This window comes from Glandiceps talaboti, chromosome 3, assembly GCF_964340395.1.
Source record: "Glandiceps talaboti chromosome 3, keGlaTala1.1, whole genome shotgun sequence".
NCBI lineage: Eukaryota > Metazoa > Hemichordata > Enteropneusta > Spengelidae > Glandiceps > Glandiceps talaboti.
Genome location: NC_135551.1, coordinates 29,183,380 through 29,199,242, shown reverse-complemented (window position 1 = coordinate 29,199,242; position 15,863 = coordinate 29,183,380). Strand labels below are relative to the sequence as shown.

The 15,863-nt window shown below is 36.1% G+C and overlaps 2 protein-coding genes across 2 annotated transcripts in view; both read left to right on the top strand.

Annotated features, from left to right (window-relative positions):
- Positions 1-4,304: 4,304 nt before the first annotated feature.
- LOC144432562 (dehydrogenase/reductase SDR family member 6-like) lies at positions 4,305-10,218 on the top strand. Its single transcript, XM_078120802.1, has 8 exons — positions 4,305-4,383; positions 5,086-5,164; positions 5,973-6,069; positions 6,729-6,837; positions 7,369-7,429; positions 7,716-7,888; positions 8,821-8,913; positions 9,521-10,218. Exons 1-8 carry the CDS (start codon positions 4,312-4,314, stop codon positions 9,572-9,574), a joined length of 738 nt encoding a protein of 245 aa, XP_077976928.1. The 5' UTR covers positions 4,305-4,311; the 3' UTR covers positions 9,575-10,218.
- A 3,054-nt stretch (positions 10,219-13,272) lies between these two features.
- LOC144432917 (pyridoxal kinase-like) overlaps positions 13,273-15,863 on the top strand; it is a 10,044-nt gene continuing 7,453 nt past the window's right edge. The window contains exon 1 of the mRNA XM_078121222.1: positions 13,273-13,380. Within this exon, the coding sequence (XP_077977348.1) occupies positions 13,291-13,380 (90 nt within the window). The 5' untranslated portion in view covers positions 13,273-13,290. The remainder of the gene's footprint in view (positions 13,381-15,863) is intronic.

Sequence of the window (15,863 nt, the reverse complement as noted above, 5' to 3'; positions counted from 1 at the left end):
TTTCAAAAACTACCGTGCCTCTTTCTTATACCTAACCGTCATCAGCATTTCAGCCAACATATTTATTATATATCCTGCCATAAATTAATGTGACGATAATTGCTTCGGAAAGCCATGTTTTTTTTTTTTAAAAAGGCTGCAAAATTAATTATTGAGGTAACGACTTTACCCAAGAGTCAAACTGAGGCTATCGAATGCCCTCGATGATCCCATAGAAACTAATTACTTCATATTGAATATTATGACAAGCCAGCTTCGATCGTTGACATAATCATGAGTAAAACGTGAAACTTTTCAGGATATATCAGACGCTAAAATGCCTATTCTCCCTTGTACAGAGTTGTTTTTGAAACTGGTTGTAATAATTTAAAGTGACGTTTGCACGATAAACTAACATTATTTCTCTCTTGTAAACTTGCAGCATGGTTGTACCTTGCAGCACCTTTACCGCACAGGTCACGGAGGTGTGTAAATTGCACTGCACGTTCTCCATCCCATCTCCTTGCAAACATATATATCACTGCAACATCACTGATCTATTGTTTATTAAGGCCAGGGTAGCTCTAACCAAAATGTTTTAGTTTGTATCTAATCTAGAAAACTTCAGAATTCGAATGTTAGTACCTCGTACAGTTGCAAAATGTCTCGTTAGCTAGTGCAGTGTATCTGCGGGGAGTGGTCCGAGCTCTCACTGATTTGGACTGAGCAAACGATCTTACTTTTTCGCGCCAAACTACAAATGTTTGCGCGCTGTTGATGTTTCCACATTTCCACGAATTCATGCTCTGAACGTGTGCTTCACTAGCGATCCTAACCACTGTAAACCAAAAATATAAGAAATCTCTAAACAAATTTCCCCCTTTTAGCGAGTATATCTTTAAAGTCTGCGTTTCTGAACGAAAATATTGCCAGGAATTAAAGTTAGAGCTACTGTGGCTAAAATAGATCAAAACTTCATTCAAATGACAAATGGTTAGATTAATTGTTGCATGTTTTAAAACTTGCTTCAGTAACATACTTTATTCTAAATGTGTATTCTTGTCCATTTAATGTAACTTTACTGCTGCCTTAACACTAACCAGTGTGTTCTTGCTTTCTTGCATTTTGTCACAGTTGCCCGGGTCATACGAAGTTCCCCTAGACCGGTGGGAAGTCACAACAGCTTAAAGCCACCTAGCTTAGTGGAATGTTACAGCAGCTGCGCAAGTGTGTATTACACTGCAGCAGAGACTGACACAACAACGGTTTAACATGCAGGAGCTGAACTAAAACTTTGGCGGCCGCTATTAGCATGGTAATACCTTTGGATGGAAGACTTGTATATGTTATACTACCTTATAACTACACGTTCACAATAACTCCCTAAGATAATCGCCATTAACAAAAAAGTAGGAAAATGGGAAAAGTAAAGAAAAAGTCCAAGTAAAATAAAACACGTGGTTTGATTTATGTTACATGCCCAGAGTTCTGTCAAGTTGCAATGCCATGGCGTTCTCACAGATTTCATTATACACGTAAACATACACAGCACTTTATTATGTGCACATCATCAGTGTATTGGCACTACTATACCATGCATAGCGCGCTTGGAAGAGTTTAACATTAACTATAGCAACAACCTGGATGGATGGACGTCACCACATGGCGAAAGAAGAGCAGTGACAAGTGATTTTATAAATTCAGACTCACCTATCTTATATGTAAATACACGAATCTAATAATTATCTTTCTTTGATTCCTTCACTTCATCGAAATTTAGTGTAAACCTTTGCAATATAATGTAGTAAGGACAGTATTGTCGTATTTTGCACTATTTCACAACTCGTCATGGAAAGAGTGAAAAAAGAACACGTGTCAATTTTAGTTTATAATATAAAGTATAAAGTATGGCTGTCGTCAGGCCTACTTGTATGGCTGTAGTGTGTGTTGTACTCTCCACACATTTAATAGGGGCGGGGGAGGGGGTCGAGTGACAATAGTCGGAATCGAGTCACGGACCCATACACGCCATGCAAGCAGGGCTAGGCTCTCGTTAAATAGTTGAACATTAAAAGAAGATATAACGGTTTCTTCTTAGAATTCAGTTAGCAGCACTAGATGTCAAATTGTGATTACTGTAACGATAGATTTCAACTTACATATAGTCTCTTTACCTTTGATAGTCTAGAAGTAGTATAAACCAGTAGTATAAAGAAATACAATACAACTCATCTTATGACTTCGTACTTTCCCATTGTGTGCAATTTGATCATTCATTTTTAGATTAATTTTTTTTGAATAAAAGACAAAACAATTTAACTTCAATCTCAGTATTCTCATGTGATGGATGATGAAATGATACAAGTATGTCATTGAAATTTGTTGTGATTTTATTGAAGGGAGAAAATACTTGTAAACTGCTATTGTAATGTTTATCTCTTCAGACGCTTTCACTTACTAAAAATAACGTATTGACAAACAAAAAGACAAACAAGCTTTAAAGACAGCTAGACATAGAGGATAGACAAATGGAGAGAGGGTGATATATATATATATATATATATATATATATATATATATATATATACTTATACATATACATACATTGGCACACAGGCAGGTTGCTGAACGAATGAATAGGTAGGAGGATGGGTATTTACATATAGACTGATAGATAGATAGACTGATAGATAGATAGATAGATAGATAGATAGACTGATAGATAGATAGATAGACAGATAGATAGATATATAGATAGATAGATAGATAGATAGATAGATAGATGAATATATATTATATACATACATACATACATACATACATACATACATACATACATACATACATACATACATACATACATACATACATACATACATACCAACTGGTAGACATGCAGGTGGCAGACAGACAGAGAGCAAGGCGGTGAAATTCATTTTGTAGAATGTGGTCTGGGGTAGACGTGGCTTTGATCATTGAGTCTTGGAGGGGTGGGGAGTTTTCATTTTATTAACTTGAAATTTGACTTCAACCCCCCCCCCCCGTTCAAATCTGTCACTCCCAATAAGGGGAGTGGGTAATAACATACTAGCTCATTATTTGTTACTTTAATTATTATGTTTCATTTTTTCGTTTTGTGTTATAAAGCTTCAAAATGTATATGTCATTAATGTTACTAGTTAGTCCAGTTGCCAGAGGAGCATTTTGGTGGGTGGGGGGGGTGAACCTTGCAATGCGAGTTATATAATCAAATGTGTTTGTTTGGGCAGATTCCACCCAAGATAGGCGTACTGTCTTGATAACATATCTGACGGGTGTCACTCGAGCACTCTTGGCCATTTTGTCATATCGCAAGAAAACCAAAATGCTAGCAATTGCTCTTAATCTTGGTTAATATGGGTTTCGGTAGGTTTAGTACTTAAAAACAATTTAAAAGTCAAATTTAAAGTTTAATTACTATATGTTATGGGTTATCACGTATTTCAAAAGTGTTAAATGTACAAATAACATGCGTAGGTCAAAGGTCGTACAAAGTTAAATTACACTAGTTACAAATTACGAACTATGTTGTACCGATATTTTGTCTCCAAAACTGAAAATATGCATGTATTTTGTAGAAATGCACGTCAAACTACAGACAAGTTGTGTACGTGATCAAACCATCCTGAACTAACTAACTAATGCTGGTGGAAAAGTAAAAAAAAATAATGTCAGTGTCGTGTTTTAAATTTACGTATTACTGTTCGTAGATTAATATCATTCATAAAAAGAATTGAGCCAAAGTTTTGAACATATCAATAGAAAACACAATTGACATACTGTAGATGTCCTGCCAATCCTTTTCTCAGTGTCATTCGTGTTAGGGTACGTTAGGGTTAAAGTCCTTAAACGGTTCACACGTTATCTTTCGTATTTGAAATGGACTCGAATTGTACAGAACGATACATGTGATTCCTGTTTACTGGTACATTTCAAGACAGGTACGTATGAAATGGGGGGTGACCGGGCTGTAGGGTTCAAATCACAGACACTTGTTTCCCGAGATATGTATCAGAATGTTTCTATCAGAATACAATAAAATGTCGATAATATCGGTAATATTGACGCGTTTTATATAATAGCCAACTATATATCAAACTTCAAAGGGGTAAGAATACAATTGTTTCTATGACCGCGCAAGTCCACCTACCGCAATATATTATCGATATTATCGACATTTTATCAATACATGTCTCTGGAAACAAGTGCCTGTGGTTCGAAGGTGGTACGTGGTAGGTGAAAGAAGGTCAAAGGTCATCATTTTGTTATATGCTGTTCAGCTGATGGAGAGTCATGGGACGTCTTGAAGGTAAACATGTTTTACTCTCTGCTGCCGCCCAGGGAATCGGTAAAGCAACGGCATTGGTGAGTGTTAACAAATAAATGATGCGTACGCAAACTGCAAAGTCAAAACCATGTCAATGTTTTCAAATAACGGAACGCGATACAGTATAAATGTGAGTCATGTATGCGTGGCTGACGTATTTTGGCTCGACACTGATGATGTTCGTGTTCGAATGAGGACACGCCCCCATGTTGACGAGATTGTGCGATAGTGCTCATATCACGTCAACCCGACGAAGAATGCAAAATACATACAAATTAGTGTTTGAAACGTCAACGCTACAGATACAGACAATAGTCTTGTTACTAGACCCCTCGGGTTATTCTGCTCACTGTGAAGGCTACCGCGAAGGCCGGGACAAGGTCGCTAGTGAGGGCGATAACCCAAACAGGTCTAGCAGCTAGTAGACTTAGGTGACAATAGCCTAGGCGAAATTCCAGTCTGACAGCCATGTGGGAAGTTTGGCTCTACCGGTAGGAGAAAGGCGAGAGCCCAAAATCCAAACACGACTGGATTTTAATTAGGCTAGCATGAAAATTGTCTGACCAAGTTTGAATAACATGTAGTCAGTTTTGTGTACGTATAAATACGTTAAAATTACATGCATTGAACTAAACTGTAGAGATAAGTTGTTTTGTTTGCTTCTAACCCTCTCATTAGACTTGTCTCTCATGATAAAGTTTAATAACTTGGTCGTTTATGATTTTTTCAAATCTTTCCAGGCATTTGCAAAGGAAGGAGCCAAAGTGATAGCCACTGACATCAATGCTGAGAAACTGAAAGAATTAGATGAAGTACCAGGTAAGGAGCAATATGTGGAAACAGTCAGTGCCCAAGCCCCCCCCCCCCCCCACACCCAGCTGCAATCATTGTAGTGTTAATTCTTTCGTTTCTGAACTTTTATCATTCCAGGGTTTGTAGTTCAAAATTATTATTGAATGAATACACCTGAATGATAATATTAAGTTCAAAAAAACAAAAAATGATGCTACAATTATTGCAGCTACCCCATCTTCACCACCAACATCAAAATGAAAAAATGAGAAAGAGGCAAATATCAGTTGTAAACAGTCACTTTTACGGCAATGTCCAAGATTGTCGCTTCACCAGAAATATGTGCTCTGGCTGGTGACAATGGCTGATCCTTGTACAAGTTGATTGACAGTTGTGTATAATTATTATTGTACAAGTCAATGATATATCTGCCCCAGATCTCTGCTACACACTTAATATCTAGACACCACTGACCAACTATATTTGACCGTTTAAAGCATAGCCTGTCTCTCTTGATTTTAAAAGATATATTTGAAAACCATTGGAGTTGATATTAGAGAATCAAAACAGTTAGGATTATATCTGTCCATCTTTTCCATATTTGACTCTGTGATCTAGTTGAGCCAGACTGTAGGGCCCCCTCTGTGACATTATGTAATGGTGTATTTAGTGTGAATGTGTATTTTATATTTTAAAAAATGATATTGTTATTTGTATATATATACACAATAAGTAACAATAAAGACCTGTCTTAGTCTAGCCCTGTACATCATTACCTGCAAAACCTTTTAATTCAAAAGTTTTGTTTATTTTTACTAATTTTTTTTCATTCCAGGAATTGAAACAAGAATCCTGGATGTAACAAACAGTGAGGCTGTTTCAGCCTTGGTAGATCAGTTAGAGAGAATTGATGTTTTGTTTAACTGTGCTGGGTAGGAACTCCTTGTCTTTCACTCATCAGACATCAAACTGGGAAAAATAAGTGTCTTCAGGAAGCAGGCAAACACATGAATAGTCAAAAACACATACAGTGTAACACTGTCAGTAATACATTGATATGTGTTATTGGTATACAATACAATACAATACAATACAATACAACACAATACAACACAATACAATACAATACAATACAATACAATACAATACAATACAATACAATACAATACAATACAATACAATACAATACAATACAATATTTGAAGCAATACAATACATCACAATATACTGCAATTCAATATGATAATTATGATACTACAATACTACGAGGTTATTACCTGATATCACCTTTTCAGCCATGAGTGTCATTTTGGCATCATGACACGAGTCCTTCATAGATGAGTGTCACATTGCTGAAATGGCAAAAATGGTGATTCAATGAATGAAGAGATGATATCGGGTAATAACTGATTTATCATATGTCACAATGCACAGGAATTAAAAGAGAATACATGAAAGATAAAAAAGAGCAAAGCCTCCTAAGAGCTTCATGCACCAACCATACCAGTTGTGCATCGCATGACTCTATTGTTAGGTGACGTTCATGTTTAATATTTAACAGTGGGCTGATATTTTGTTTATTTCTTTGTAGTTTTGTAGCACATGGTACAATTCTTGACTGCGATGAGAAAACATGGGATTTTTCTATGAACTTGAATGTGAAAAGTATGTTTATAATGAGCAAACAAGTCATACCAAAGGTAAATAGCTACTCATATAAAACAACTGTCAACAAAACTGTCCTAAAGCAGATTTATAATTATTATATTCATACAAATTATTTTGGAAATTTGTTGAATGTTAGTGTTCTAGTGTTGAAATCAGGAGGAAACTAAAATACCTGGACAAACCTGCATTGTTTAGTAGGCTGGGTTAAAGTGAGGACCAATTCTTAATGTAACCCATTAGGCATCAGATCTGTATTTAACCATTGTGATATCAGAAATTAAATAATTAAATAAAATAAATATCAGGAGGATTTTCATTCCGAATGTAGACAAACGCTTGAAAGTTTATTGCGTAAAATTTACATTTGCATTTATGTTTTAAATTCAACCTTATTGGAATTATAGCAAGCACTTGTCAATTCATTTCCAATTCTTACATTTTATACCAATTTCCAAATATTAATACACACCATGTACAAGATGATTTATGCTATAATTTCAGTGGCAACTAAGATCTATTTCTGTTTTTCTAAAACAACATCTCATTTGTTTTCTTAACTTTAGATGATAGCGAATGGTGGTGGAAGTATAGTCAACATGTCTTCTGTGTGCTCTAGTGTCAAAGGTCAGTTTTGAAGCCTCCTTTAAAGGTCAAAGGTCAAAGGTTAAAGGTGGACATTAGTATTATATATCTTTAGTTGAATTGTAAGTAGTGCTGTCTGTTCACAAAGTTTGTGTGGTAATATTACCTTATTTTTTCTCATTTTTAGGGAAATATCTTTGGTTAAATCTCCCAGTTACAGCGAGTACAAGCTTAATAGAGTTTTCTTATTAAAAAGGATCTTGGATCATTACTTGAGCCATTTGTATTTATGTGTAAACTGTATTTACTTCATAATTTAACTTTACAGGTGCTCCAAATAGACTAGCCTATGGTACAACTAAAGCAGCTGTGATTGGCTTAACTAGGTCCATAGCTGTAGATTTTGTTAAACAGGGTATACGATGTAATTGTATATGTCCTGCAACTGTTGACACACCATCATTACAGGAAAGAATTGATGCACAACCAAACCCAGAACAGGTATGTACAAATTTTATTCTAAATAGTGGTACAATCTGTAACCAAGGCCTAATTTTTGACATATTGACGTCGTCAATGTATAACCCAACTACTGAATTGCTAAAATTCACAACTTGTAAAGACTAAGGGATGATTTCACAATGTCACACAAGCTTAATCAACTAACTTGGTTTGTTTAGGACAAACCCCCTCCCCCTTCCCCTAAATGAATGTTCACAAGTGAGATATCAACATGTTTATATATGATGTAAACCATAATGAAAATTGTAACTGTCACATCATTACGATCAATGCAATGTAAAATTATGATGATAAACACATTAAAATACTACCGGAAACCCAGCACTGTATCTCACATTAGAAGTAAATACTAAACAACCTATCAACATCTCACTAGTAAATACAGAACCTGTTATCATAGAAGGTGTGAAAGTTTTCAAAATTTGCTTTAATAGAAGTGTGAAGACGAAGTTCAGCGATCGCATTGACGTCAGTCGGAACCCCTCCCCATTAAACGAATGAAGTGTGAGCTTGTGTGACATTATACAATTGTCCCTAAGTAAAAAGGAAGAAAACCAGATGTAATGAAAAGTGAAACTAAATATAAATCGCTTGTAATGTATCAGACAGTGAGCAACAATGGCCTACTTTAAATCAAACTTAGCACAAAGATTGGATGCTTGGACATAATTCTGATTACATTGTCTGATGAATATTGACAAAAAATGGAATATATAAGTGATAGGAAACTTTGTAATTTCCTAATTATCTCCAACGTTGATTGTAGAAATTTAAAAAAAAATTCATAATAAGTAATTATCAAAGTTATGACAGTAACAATTAAATGTTTGAGAATATGTACCGTAAAAGTGAATGAAAATTCCTCAGTTTAGGAAAATCTCATTAACTCCTGATTTGTTTTCATTCATTAGGCCAGGGCTGATTTTATTGCCCGTCAACCTATTGGTAGAGTTGGAAAGGCTGAAGAAATAGCGGCACTTGCAGTTTACTTAGCATCAGATGAAGTAAGGATAGTGAAGACATCTATTTGCTACATTTCGATGAAAACAGAGCCTTCATGTGTGTGTGTGTGTGTGTGTGTGTGTGTGTGTGTGTGTGTGTGTGTGTGTGTGTGTTTGTGTGTGTTTGTGTATGTGTATGTGTGTGTGGGTTTATGTGTGTGTATGTGTGTGTGTGTGTGTTTGTGTGTGTGTGTGTGTGTGTGTGTATGTGTGTGTGTAGGTTTAAATTATGTGGGGTGCATGAGTGCGTGTATTTATATATGCATTGTGTGTATGTGTGTGTGTGTGTGTTTGTAGGGTGTGCATGAGTGTGTGTATTTATATATGCATTGTGTGTGTGTGCACGTGCATGTGTGTGTGTGTGTGTTAAAAGCTTATGTGGGAGTACTGATTCCTCACTGAACAGATTTTCCTGGTAACAATTGATTTTTAGAGCTTAGACAGTAAGATGAAAACAGGTACAGAGAGAAACAGCCACGTGATTACATTGTTGAAATAAACTGAAAGTGATGCATAAAATCCCAAAAGTATAGCGCCCTCATCGGCCAAATATCAAAACTTTGTAACTAAAGGAAAAGGCTTCAAGATATGTTATTTTTTTGCTTTGCAGTCTGCATTCACTACAGGGACAGCAATGGTGGTCGATGGAGGATGGACAGCATAATGTCACCATGGCAACACAACAATTAGATGGTGTTTTGATTATGTTTGAGAAGAATGGCATGCAGTGTTTTTTATTACCAAAGTAAACAGTTAGGCCAAATAAAAAAAGTTGTTTGGTTCCGGTTACCCAACCCCACCTAGTTTTTCACGCCGACCCTAAACTTTTTTTTAATGTATTCAAAAAAAATATTAATAAAATCATGAAAATCGTGAAGTCTCGCAAGAAATAGTGGATGAGGAAACTGCCATCAACTTAAAAAGACAATATAAAACTATTCTTCCAATCTGTAATGGCTGATAGGAAGAAATAAACAACACAGAGACCATTTGGAAAACAATGGAAAACCTGAACTAGACACTCGCACATGAAAAAAAAATATAATAAAATAAAATAAAAAATCTACCTATTTTAAAATTGCATGTAATCGGAACCACACAATTTTTTTTTACACCTTAGCAAGTAAAGTCATTGGGTAGAGACATTATAATGACACAAGATGAGTTTATAAGCATTTCACTGGAGAGAAAATACACTTACAAAACATCAAACATTTATCATATGTATGACAAATTATTTCATTAGCTCGTTTATAATACAGAGTTTGATTCCAGTCAACTGTGCAGCAATAACTAAAATAGAGTACCTTTTAAATTTGCTGTAAAATTCCGTTCATAATCTTATAAACTCAGACGGTGCAGGGAACATTCTGAAAATACTCAAAACATTTATATTATAGTTTTTAAAAACTATAAAGCTGGGATGTATTTGAATAGTACATGAACAATAGTAAGACAGGCCTTGATAATTGTTAGTGTATCAACTTATAAATGTAAACCTGAAGAAGTCTTATGCAGACTTTAGGCCAGTACTTATCTACCAATATATAGTTACGAAAGAAAACAAAGGAATTTCATCTTGCCAAGATTGGGGGCGTCATCATTAGCCACAACTACACAGCGTAGTGGATATTTTTCAGGGTTTTAAGACATGAGGAGACACGTTTTATTCTGTTTTACCTGACAAGCAATATTCAAAATGTGATAATATTACACGATTTTAAAACAAATAACGAAGATATATATATATAAAATACAGCTTGATTTCAGTGAATGACGACATCGAACATTAAACTTATATTTGATTATTTCTTGAAATATATTTTGTGATTGAGCACCTTCCATGTGGGAAAATAAAAACCATCTATATTAACATGAGACAGGAGCGTCTTTCTTGAAACCTGACACCTCTTGAAACATCAACAGCAATTTTGACCAAATTCTCAACACAATTTTTACCACAAATTAAATTGCAAACCTATATTGCGAACATTTTTTTTATTTGGACAATTTCCCCAGCTTGACAAAATCTGAAAGTGACATTATTTTTTAATTTGGTGGAAATGTTACTTTTTTTGTATGTAGTGTGTACTTCTGTTCTGGTTCATTACATGTATAACTAAGGATCAGCAATTATGTATGGTCGAAGATACTCCGGCGTAAACTGCACACGGGACCAATTTATATGGAGTAAAACTTGAACGTAGACTTCATTTCGTAATATCCCTGAGTTCGGCCTCACGATCTCACTCAAAGCTGGAGCCACGTGACGATGCTCACAGCGCCAGGGTCAAAATGCAACGTTTAGGATAGGAATCTGTCAAATCAGGATGGAATTATTCTGTTTGTGAAATTCAAAATAATAGAGTACATTAAGTTCTGTTGGATTTCATCTACAAAGGTTTTCAATTCTACATTCAATATCAGCTGTCTGTGATAACGTCAAACTAAGAAAACTAAATGTATATGAGACGATGTATGCATTAAAACTTGAACGAAGACTTTATTTTGTATCATCTCTAGAGTTCGACCTCTCGGCTGCACTCAAAGCCGGAGCCAGCTCACAGCCCCGGAATCAAAACTAAGCGCCCCAAAATATTCGACAACTGTCAAACATCGGACACTTCGGTTGTTTAACAATTGATGTATTTCTTGCGAGACGTCACGCGATTTTACTTTTTTTCTCGAATATGTATTAAAAAAGTTTAGGGTCGGCATGAAAAACTAGGTGGGGGGGGGGGTCGTCGGGTAAGCGGAACCAAACATTTTTTTTGTTAGGCCTTACAATAATCAATAAGTCACACCATGGATGTATTAGGGAGACTAATACATCCATGGTCACACATACTAAGTGATCGTCCTCAGATGACAATAGATCCAGCATAATTTATTGGGCGTCCTGGAGCATGAAACAAAAGACTACAAGTTAAATCATGTTTTCAGACTATGAGACAGGATCTATTGTCTTTAACTAGGTCACGGTTTGCTGACATGTCTGAACAATGGGGTCCTTAATTTGGCGCAAAACATTGTATTTTTACGTTGTGTTGTTCTGTTATACACAAAAATTGTTCATCACATGAAACTTGGTTACAGTAGTCGTTTTCCGACTGTAGCCACTCTAATAAAAAGTGCATGGGAAGGAACAACAACTTGAAAACAATTGTGAAACAACACCTTAATTACGTAACATTTGGAAATATATTGAAAATATACATATTCATCAAACTTTTGAATTAATTTGTTAGTGGCTAAAACGAAACTAATCAAAATACATCGTACATTTCGTGACATCTGTTACATGACACTTGTAAAATACAGTTTTAAAATACTTATTAAAAGTCTGGTACCGAATTGCGACATATCGTCATTGATTCACCCATTGTACTGATAACCTAGCCGTACATATATTGGTCTACAATTAATATAGTTTGGTGATATTCCCATATAAACACTGTACAACAAAAAACTCGATATAATTCACAGAAAAATTACCTAATTTAGACTCAATTTCCCACCACTATACGTATACGTTAGTCTATCTGCTAGACCTCAGATGTTCTTCCGATACAATTTACGACACACGACCGAACATCTGAGGTCTAGCAAATGTCATCTTGCAGTTCAGGGATATAAATAACTGCCAATCAGAGAACCGCATTAGCGACAAGCACAAACAGAGGACACAACAATTCGGTATCTGTTTTTATGTAGCTATTTGACTTCTGTGACTATCGCTGTTGTGTAAGTACACTCTCATCGACTATGGACGATCACGATGCCGCAATATTACTCGTTCTTAATCGTAGTAATTTGTAGTGTTTTCATTTAGTTTTAATGTCTTCTTTGTATTTTGTAGCTTTCTGTTTCCGGGGATTACAATCAAAACTAACCCCGCAACGAAAAAACGTTATATGAACAACCACAGGCACTCGAATCAATGTGAATGATTTTTTTTTTTAATGTATAGCGAATACATACTAGTATATACATTCTCCCTCCCCAAATCATACAGATTGATTCGAGTGCCTGTGTGAACAACAACTTACAACACTACAAAGATTGACAGATTGAGATCATGGAGGTAAATCTCCCCTACCTCCACGGGCCGATATATCACTATCACAACAACAATTAAAAGTATTAAAAGTAACAAAGTGAAAACAGAACTCATAGTCATATACATATGAAAGAGTATGCACATATTGCGTTTCTTTCTTTGGTTAAAGCGGGGTTAAAGGTTACAACTTTGATCACATGATCAACGTACACGTGATACGCACTGGTTCCGACACAGGACTGACTGACTTTACACTCAGCGCTCAGCATCACCGTGTGTACACAACGTGGTTAGCGTTTCACTCAGGATTTTAATTCACCATGGCATATCCAAATCAGCGTGTGTTATCAATTCAAAGTCATGTCGTATCTGGCTATGTTGGCAACAAATCCGCCACATTTCCGATGCAGGTAAGTCACTGAATACGCGATGACTTGTGAAGTTGTTTGTGTGAGTCCGTCCTTGCCTGGGTGTCGATCGACTCGCAATGTATTCATACCCTGGTATTGTATGGTTGTCTGCTTCACTTACCACCCGTAGGTAGAAACCATGCTTTCTACGACCATGTCCATGGATCTATCAATAATAGATCCATGCTACGACACAGACTGAAAATTACATGTCTACAAACAGAAAGTGTGATATGGTTCGTCGTCTACGTTTCTTCTCTTCATTTCAGAGCACACATTGTACCCTTTCTTCGAGTTCTGTTTTTTTTTCAATTCCAAGGCCGAAAATAACCGATTGACGTTCCTGACCTGACGATGACCCTAGCTAGGGATGTGTATTAAAATGATCATGTTGTGATCAGACGTCTTCAACCTCTCCGACCTCCGGCACTGGGGTTGAGGGTGGGGGGTTGGGGTGGGTGGGGACTAGTACTAGTAGTAGTATTTATTCCACGGACATGGAAGTAGTCCCTAATACATCTATGGTAGAAGAAACCCTCCAAGCTGGTTTACCACTTAAAAAACCCATTGATTGCAAGGAATGCAAAGTTGGCGCCAGTATTTTATTTCAGGTGTCATTCACCCAGTGCACGGAGGTAGAAACACACATTCCTACCCTCATGCACTGAGTACTGACCTACACTAGTATTTAGTGTTTATGTAAATGACTTTATGTAACCGTGATGACGTAATTGATGGCTGTGAGTTGCAGCAGTGTTGACCTTAAACGTTCTCCAATGTTTATTACTTGACATGATATTTGAACAGTGGTCAAAGGCCCCACCCCACCCACCCAATCCATTTAGTTCAGTTAGTTTAGTTTAGTTAGGGATTATATATCCAGAGATAATGGCATCCCATCAGAATCTGGTGCAAAAGTGTTGATCAATGTTATTCTTGAATTCGTTGATGTCCTTGGAAAGTACAACAAAATCCGGTATGAGTTCCACTCAGTTAAACAATACGAACAGGAAAACAATTCTTTCGCGTATCCAATCGTGCATGTTGTTTCCGTAGTTTTGCAGCATGTCCTCTTGTAGAAGTGTATGTAGATTTCTCTAAAGGAACTGAACATTTGTCAATGTTGTTGATTATGAGGCCTAACTAAAACTTAAAAGAATTTACTTTTTTATCCTTCATTGAACTGATGATCTTGCCCCAACCATTGCATTACTTTTATTCATATACTGTAATACATTCTACAAAAAAAGATATTAAAATTGATTTTGGTCTATATGCAAATTTATTTCCTGTAAATGAAGTGAAAGGTATATATTGCATTGAAATACCAAGTAGTCACACCAGAATGCAGAAGTATGAATAACATTGAGGTCAAAGTTTGGCCTTCAATTAGTATTACACAAAGTAAGTAGTACTAGTTGTACTCACATTGACTGTAATCATACTGTTATGTGTGCAGCACAATGATACACTAACTTTAGCATGTAAAGTGACTTGGTATGTATACATATAGGCCTACTCTGAGGAATTGAAGGGGAAGGGTCACTAATCCCCCCTCCCCCTCCCTCCACCCCCAACAGCTATACAACTTGTAACTTGTTGAACTTACTATTATGACATGACACTGGTTCTACTAGCTAGCTTAGTAAGAAAAAACAACACTTCATATGTTTGTAGACGCTTTTGATTTTGGTTGATATTACATAACACTGACTACAGTTACTGCAATGTAGTATACTAGCATAGAATTTAGAAAGTCATAAATATACATGACATTTTAGGAACACCTTCTAACAATAAAAATATCCATAATCTACAAATGGAATAATTTGTGTACACTGTGACATTTCTGAAATTGTTTATTTAACACAACAGCTGAGCTCCTACACTTTATAAGTGAGAGCAACGGGAAGTGATACAAACTCTGAATAAATACTTGGGCTTAAATCAAATCATGTGTTGTATATTCTTCTGTTGTGTGAAAGAAAATGTATATATACACAAATTAGCCAAAAAATATGGTAAAGAAAACATAGGTGTCTATAGGGATGATGGACTCGCCGCCTTCACCGGAAGTAAATCAGAAAGTATCAGAAAAGACATAACTAAAACCTTCAAAGCCATGGGGTTAAAAATAACCATACTCACCAATCTGAAAACTGTCAACTTTCTAGACATAACGCTCAACCTCAACAACGGTAAATATTACCCTTACAGAAAACCCAACGACAACCCCATGTACATACACACGCAGTCTAACCACCCACCCAGCATCATCAAGAACATATCGACAGCCATCGGCCATAGAATTTCCGACATATCATCCGACGAACACATCTTCAACCAGGCAGCCCCACTGTACCAAAATGCACTAAAAACCAGCGGCCACAAAGAGAACATCACGTACACCAGCACCCTGGCGCAGAAAAACAAGAAAAACAGAAATAGAAACACCATCTGGTTTAACCCACCATACAGCAAAA